The sequence below is a fragment of the Nicotiana sylvestris genome, chromosome 3, assembly GCF_000393655.2.
Source record: "Nicotiana sylvestris chromosome 3, ASM39365v2, whole genome shotgun sequence".
Classification (NCBI taxonomy): Eukaryota; Viridiplantae; Streptophyta; class Magnoliopsida; order Solanales; family Solanaceae; genus Nicotiana; species Nicotiana sylvestris.
The window spans coordinates 175498284-175506072 of NC_091059.1; the positions used below are offsets into that span (position 1 = coordinate 175498284).

General features: G+C 35.2%; 2 protein-coding genes across 2 annotated transcripts; both read left to right on the forward strand.

Moving 5' to 3' along the window:
- Positions 1–459: 459 nt before the first annotated feature.
- Positions 460–1739, forward strand: LOC104248538 (uncharacterized). Its single transcript, XM_070170255.1, has 2 exons — positions 460–1348; positions 1705–1739. The coding sequence occupies exons 1-2, from the start codon at positions 460–462 to the stop codon at positions 1737–1739; spliced, it is 924 nt and encodes a 307-aa protein (XP_070026356.1).
- Positions 1740–4452: 2713 nt separating this feature from the next.
- Positions 4453–6337, forward strand: LOC104248529 (peptidyl-prolyl cis-trans isomerase FKBP17-2, chloroplastic-like). Its single transcript, XM_009804803.2, has 3 exons — positions 4453–4914; positions 5031–5075; positions 5919–6337. Exons 1-3 carry the CDS (start codon positions 4529–4531, stop codon positions 6271–6273), a joined length of 786 nt encoding a protein of 261 aa, XP_009803105.1. The 5' UTR covers positions 4453–4528; the 3' UTR covers positions 6274–6337.
- The last annotated feature ends 1452 nt before the right edge of the window (positions 6338–7789 follow it).

Genomic DNA, 7789 nt, shown 5'->3' on the forward strand with positions numbered 1-7789 from the left:
TTCATCTCCCAAGCTTTACATGGTATCAGAGCGAGGTGTTCTATTCGCTAATCTTTTCTCAATTTTCTCTGAGTTCTGAAGACACAATCATCGTCTTCATTTTGCCCCAATTTTCCAGATCCGACATTCTCTCCTCCTTTCTTCATTTTTGACAAGTTAACACGGTTTCTCATGGCGATCCTTGATCCAAACAATGGAACTGAAGTTGAGCCGGACAGTCCTACTCCCGTCGTCGGCGTCAATCATGGAGTCAATTTGAGTTGCCCTTTCTACATGCATCTGTTGGATAATCCAGGTGCAATGTTGGTCACAACTCCGTTCAGCGGGATTGGCTACTGATCCTGGAGGAGAAGTGTTCTTAGGGCTTTATCCAAAAATAAGATAGGATTTATTACTGGAGAATATAAGCGACCAGATCTAGATTCCCCACAATTTCGTCAATGGGAGAGGTGCGATGATATGGTAACCTCTTGGATTGTCAATTCTCTATGCAAAGATATTGTTGACAGTGTCGAATATGCTAGTAATGCCTTCGAGTTGTGGAGAGAGTTAGAGGATAGGTACGATCAGACGAATGGTACCAAATTGTACCAAATCCAAAAGGAAGTTAACGATTTGTCTCAAGGTGTGCTTGATATTAATGGATATTATACGAAAATGAAGAAACTTTGGGAGGAATTGAACATGATAAGTGCCAAATCGCAGTGCACTTGCCAATGTACATATGGAGCTAAGGAAAATATGCACAAATCTGAGCAAGACAGAAGGCTCATCCAATTCCTTATGGGATTGAACGAGGTATACACCAGCATACTTATGATGAATCCCTTACCATCCATGGCACAAGCCTTTTCTCTCCTCATTCAGGAGGAAAAACAAAGAGAAGTGAAACCGCAAAGCCAACTTATGATGGAATCTGTCTCTCTAAATGTCAATGTTCCTTCACATAGCAGCCTGAACAGGGCACCTATGCATAATAATAATTTCAGGACAAACTACTCTCCAAATAACCACTCCTCTACTAGTAGACCTCGTCCCTTTTGTGATTACTGCAAGCGTGCTGGTCACACCAAAGACAAATGCTTCAAGCTCCATGGTTATCCTCAAGATTTCAATCACAATCCTAAGTATCAAAAGGTCAAGAGAACTGCAGCAAATGTGCATTGGACTCCAATTGACAATTTTCATGTGAATGGTGAGGAAATGCAGCCCCAAAGCAACCACTCTAATGTCAGTCTTACCAAAGAACAATATGGCCAATTGGTGACTCTGCTTCAGCATTTTCAGACTAGCTCTGGTGGAGATAACCCAGAAAACAATACTATTGGTGGAAATGCGAATTTTGCAGGTATTTTCGCTTGTTCTGTATCTGTTCTCTCAGTTGACTTTGGACTATTGTCATGTAAATGCTTTAAATCAAGAGCTGATATTTAGATTCTAGACTCAGGGGCTTCTAACCATATGACCTTCAACAAATCCTTACTTACTCACATTAAAACCTTAGTGTACCCTATGTTGATCACTTTACCAAATGGCTATAGAGTTAAGGTCACTGAAATTGGAACAGTTACACTTTCATCAAATATTATATTGCATAGAGTTCAATATGTCCCTTCTTTTAAATACAACCTTATTTCAACACATTCTTTAGCATCTCAGTTTAAAGGTTTAGTAGCTTTCTCTGACTTTCTATGTTTACTGCAGGCCCCTTCAACGAAGAGGCCTCTGGAGATTGGTAAGGTCAAGGATGGCTTGTACCTCCTGTGTTCAAGTTGTCTGAAGAACTCCTGCTCAAAGAACTCTTGCTCAATTTCATCTGTCCCTTTGCTTCTTCCAGATTCTGTTTTGTCTAAAACCTTTGATGTAAATAGCTTGCACTGTCAACATTCTGATTCACCTGTAAATGTTTCCACCTGCAATTCACACTCAATTGTAAATAGTTCCATTAATAATAAAACTCAGTGCATTTCATCACATTCTTTCTTGTCTAATATGGATCAAATTGACTTACTGTGGCATTTTAGATTGGGACATGTCCCTTTTGTCAAAATGAGAGAGATATACTCCATTCCTGTTAAATTCTCAACTAAGCAACCCTTTCTCTGCACCATTTGTCCCATGGCCAGGCAACCTAGACTAGTTTTCCCTCACAGTACCAGTGCCACAACCTCTCTTTTTGAACTTATTCATGTGGACCTCTGGGGACCCTACAGTGTGGCCACTCATGACAACTATAAATACTTTCTCACCCTAGTGGATGACTATAGTAGAGCCACCTAAACTCATCTCTTAACCAATAAGAGCAATACATTGCAAGTTATCAAAGGGTTCATATCACTAGTTGAAACTCACTTCAAAGCAAATATAAGGCACATTAGGTCAGACAATGGTTCAGAATTTCTAAATGCAGAAACCTCATCTTTCTTTCAGTCAAAAGGGATTATTCATCAAAGAACATGTCCCTACACTCCTCAACAAAATGGGGTCGTGGAAAGAAAACATAGGTACCTTTTGGAAACTGTCAGGACACTCCTTTTCCAGTCCAAATTACCCTTGGGGTGAGTGTATCCTGGCTGCCACTCATATTATCAATAGACTCCCCACTACTTACCTGAAAAATAAGTGCCCAATTGAAGTCCTCTATAACAAAAAGCCAACCTACTCTCACCTCAGAAGCTTTGGTTGTCTATGTTTCCCTACTATACCCAAGATTCATAGAAACAAATTTGAGCCTAGAACCACTCCCCATGTTTTTGTGGGATACCCTTATGAGACAAAAGGGTACAAAGTTCTCAATTTGGCCACTAAGAAGATTCATATTTCCAGGGATGTGACTTTTCATGAGCATATTTTCCCCTTTGCTATTGTGTCTGATTCCTCTCCTCAATTTCCTCCAGTCCTTCAGGCTCACTTCCTCCATTAGAATGTTCAGCGCTTCTGTTAATATCTACACAATGACACACTTATAAAGAGTAAGGGTTACTTGGTTGTTGACTCGTTGTAGATTGACCTCAAAGTGTCAATGTAGCTAGGTTTACTACTTCAGTACTTTTAGATAATGTAATGGTTCGAGTCTCTTCTTTTAAAGTCAACCAAGGGGATCATAGTTGTATAACCTACTATATAATTTGATGATTGTATGATTGTATCCGAAGAAAAATACCTGAAAATCCTTCACCCAAGGGTGTGGCGTAGCGATCAATGAAGTGGGTGTAAATCTTGGAGATCAGGGTTTAAATCCCAGCAGAGACAAAAAATATAAGGTGACTTCTTCCTATTTGCCTAAGCCAGGTGGACAGAGTTACCCGGTACATATGCTGGTTGGGTAGTTGGACACGGTGGAATAGGCAAAGTGTACACAAGTTTGCCTAGACATCACCGTTGGAAGAAAGAAAGAAAAAAAGATGGAGTGAGTCACTTATAGATGATGTCGGTATCAAAGCACCTCGGCATGACAATCATGCCATTAGTATTGACAAAATATAGTACTTGCTGTGTGCGGATACAAGGTCATCTATGTTTTTGTTGATGTTAAAATCTTATACTTTTTTTGTTTCCTGCTTAATGTGCAGAGATCTAAAGTTGCAGCCTTCATTTGCTGAGATAATGGCTGCTTTGAAACCACTGCAAAAGCCTATAACCAGTTCACAAGTACCAAAACCACTGGGGAACAGAGGTCAAGAAAAGGATCGGTCATAAAGAAACTTCGATAATCCAGCAGCACAACAGGTTTAGGACAGAAGGGAAACGGAATTTTTATATTTATTGGAAATGAAGACAGGTTCATATTTGCTCAACCAGAAATTGAAGGAAGCCAAAGGATCTGTCAACAAGACATACTTCATACTGAGTCAATTGTGATTCTTTTTTCTTCTTCTTTTGTTTTCTGGCAGTTGTCAACCCACAGTCCCGAAAGTTGTGTATTTTCTCTCATGTATATTCATTTTTGGGATCTCTTTGTAATTACAGAGTGATTGAGAATATTTTCCAAACTCTTCATACTGAAGCCGAAAGAAAAGCAATGAAATTGAGATGCTTGATTATCCAGTGGCAGAAGCAGAGAGTTACCATGTTCTTTTTTTTAATTTAAAGATTTAGTTAATCATCTACCCTGTTGATGAAGCTTTTAGTTGAAAGTGCAGGCATGATTTGGGCACAAAAGCCGGAGAACCGTGACCCCTAAACCTTAAACCATGAATCTTAAAGCATGCCGTCTAGTGGTCAATATACTAGTGAAAATTATGGAAAACAAGGTTCACATTCTAGTAGAACGTTCAATGTCTTTTTCTATCTATCTAAGCTTTGATGTTGAAGAGATAATAGGTATTGGTGGAATAGTCAAACTGTACATAAGTTGGCTCGGGCACCATTGTTTTATAAGAAAAAAGGGAGGATTGGCTCGGACACCACTATTTTGAAAGTCTAAGAAAAAAGGTAAAGATAAGGTAGGGACCATTTACAACTGAATGCAGTTGAGTTACTACAAATATCTGCAGCTCTCTCATATGCTCATATCATATCCAAAAAAATGGCAACCTTGTTTGGATCACCACCATTTGTGTCTCACCCAATTACCAGAACTAACTTGTCTTCATCCTCACAAACTCCTCCTCCTTCTCAGCCACCAAATCAACCTCCACAACCACAAACTCCACCACCATCTCAAAATCTAAGTGCAACTTCTTCAGAACCTCTATCACCTGCCACTGCAGCTAATGTGCAGCCACAAAAGCCTAGTAGTAAACCTGCCCGCCTATCGACAACTGCAGAATCTACTGATTGGATTGCCTCTTCCTTAACAAGGAGATTTGGCCTTGGTGTTGGACTTGCTTGGGCTGGTTTTCTTGCTTTTGGTGTTGTTTCTGAGCAAATCAAGACTCGCCTTGAAGTGTCTCAACAAGAAACAAATACAAGGTAAAATTTTCATCATATGTAATTCCGCATTTTATTTGTTTCATATGCTTTCTTCTCTATATAATCATCCATATCATAATCTAAAAATATTAACTCTTCTATTATCTAATCGTCAGGGTTGTCGAGAAAGAAGAAGAAGTGGTCTTGCCCAATGGGATAAGGTACTGAGCCTTCTATATGTTGACATGAGGTTCTTCTTTTCTCATCATACAATATACATATCATACTTGAGTTAATTTCACTTTATTCACATCATAGTAAAGTCGCAAAACTAATTTGTTACAGTAAAATAATTAAACTTTACCCACTGTAACTTATAACTACAAAATCACAAAAATATCTTTTAGCATATAAGCGTAACTGAATTTTACGCACTATAATAGTAAAGTAACTAAACTTTACTCACTATAACAACATAATTTACCCATCAAGGTGACTTTATTGCAATAGTGAGTATATTTTAGTTATGTTAATGTGATAATAAAAAATACAGAAAAGGGCTAAACATATCCCTGTGCTATCAGAAAAGATTTAACCGCATCCCTCGTTATACTTTGAGTCCAAATATATCCCCGTCGTTATAATATTAGTTCAAATATACCCTGTTTTCGTTAAGTTCCAGCGATCCTGCGTGGCATTGAAATTTGGTATGGTGAATGCCACATGGCTAGCCTCCTCAGCGCCACATAGGATTAAGGTGGCACTGAAATTTGATGAGGGACATTGAGTAACATGCTATGTGGCATCCACCTTGTCAAATATCAGTGTCGCGTGGGATTGGATGTCCACCTTAGACAAACTTAACAGAAGAAGGATATATTTGAACCAATAGTATTATGGAAGAATATATTTAAATTTTTTCTCTTAGTACAAAAATATATTGGGCCCTTTGCCTTAAAAAATAATTTTATGACTTTACTACTATAGTATGTGAAATTAACCTGATACTTACTCTTAACGGTAGTTCTAATTGCATTTCAAAATACATGAATCATCTCAAACAGGTATTATGAACTGAAAATCGGCGGCGGCGCAACTCCACGGCCAGGAGATTTAGTAGTGATAGATGTGAAGGGAAGTGTAGAAGGCAGTGGAAAAGTATTTGTGGATACATTTGGTAAGAAGAAGAAGCCACTGGCATTAGTAATGGGATCAAGACCTTATAGTATGGGAATATGTGAAGGTATAGAATATGTTTTAAAAAGTATGAAAGCTGGTGGAAAAAGAAGAGTGATTATTCCTCCTAATTTGGGATTTGGTGAAGAAGGAGCAGATTTAGGAACAAGATTGCAAATTCCTCCATCTGCTACTCTTGAGTATATTATTGAGGTTGACAAGGTTTCTATTGCACCTGCTTAGTTAATTTCCTTTTCTAATTGGACAGTGGAAAGCAAATTACGTATACTCAAATTCAATGGAGCAAACACTCGTGTCTATCTTTTCATTATTTGGACTTTTAAATAAGTACGTGTGGTCTAAAGTCAAAGTTTAATATAACGTCTAAATCTTTACAAGAAAGTTATAATATATATTTTTATTAAAAATCTAATTTTCTAATTTTTTGAGATGTAAAGTCCTATTTTTTCCTTTTATATGAAAAATTCTACTTTTGTATTGAAATATCATTTTTTAAATACCTATATATCTATATTATATAATTATTTCTAAAAAATGGAGGCTTCAAAATTTGGGGCATAAGGCACAAGTCTTACAGGTGATATTCAACATGCAACCAATTGAGATGTGAACTTTTGATCCATTTACTAATAAATTTTACGAAGTTAACATAATAGTAAAATTTGAACTATTCAATTATCCATGCGCTATGCTAGGTTTGCAGTGTTACTCAATTCTTTCTAAAAATAATCAAAAGTTAAGATATTACCTACATAAAGGGATACGAAACACATATCTATATCTATATTTATATTATATTAAAAGGAGAGTAGTATGCATTATGGTTAAGCCAAGTGGCAAGCTAAAATGAAGCCACTTGGCAATTTTAGGACAACATTAATAATTAGAAATTATATATAGAAACATAATTAATGGAGGTAGTTTAATGAATCTTATACATAATCTAAATAGATCTAGACAAATCTAATATATATATATATATATATATTTAAATTTATATGTATATTTGTATCAATATCTGTATTTATATCTATATATTGATCCACTCATAGATTTTCTTCTATGTTAGCTAGAAATATCTATATTATATTAAAAGGAGAGTAGTATGCATTGTGGTTAAGCCAAGTGGCAAGTTAAAATGAAGTCACTTGGCAATTTTAGGACAACATTAATAATTAAAATTTATATATAGAAACATAATTAATGGAGGTAGTTTAATGAATCTTATACATAATCTAAATAGATCTAGACAAATCTAATATATATATCTATATTTAAATTTATATATATATTTGTATCAATATCTATATTTATATCTATATATTGATCCACTCATAGATTTTCTTCTATGTTAGCTAGAAATATGGAGGTGAAAAATTAATTAAAAACTATAATAGAAAATAATAATATATATATATATATATATATATATATATATATATATATATATATAAAGATGTGAATTGAGATAACCTATGACTATTTATACTTTGGAGTAAGTTAAAATATAAAATAAAACTAAAAATTACTTAAGATATTAAAGATTTATTGAGTTTAAAAACTAAATAAATTCAAGCAATAAAATAAGATCTTACATAAAGTATACAAATTAATTATAAGGTAAGAAAAAAAATAATTAGCAAAAGATATTTTAATAACAAGAAAAATAAATTCATATTAATATTGATAAATCGTGTAAATGAATATTTTATAGGTAAATATTACTACAACATTTAGA

Coding starts and splice junctions, on each gene's coding strand:
- LOC104248529 (XM_009804803.2), top strand. CDS start 4,529: ATGGCAACCTTGTTTGGATCACCACCATTTGTGTCTCACCCAATTACC. Junction 4,915..5,030: donor CAACAAGAAACAAATACAAG/GTAAAATTTTCA, acceptor TCTAATCGTCAG/GGTTGTCGAGAAAGAAGAAG. Junction 5,076..5,918: donor GTCTTGCCCAATGGGATAAG/GTACTGAGCCTT, acceptor CATCTCAAACAG/GTATTATGAACTGAAAATCG.
- LOC104248538 (XM_070170255.1), top strand. CDS start 460: ATGGTAACCTCTTGGATTGTCAATTCTCTATGCAAAGATATTGTTGAC. Junction 1,349..1,704: donor TGGAAATGCGAATTTTGCAG/GTATTTTCGCTT, acceptor TGTTTACTGCAG/GCCCCTTCAACGAAGAGGCC.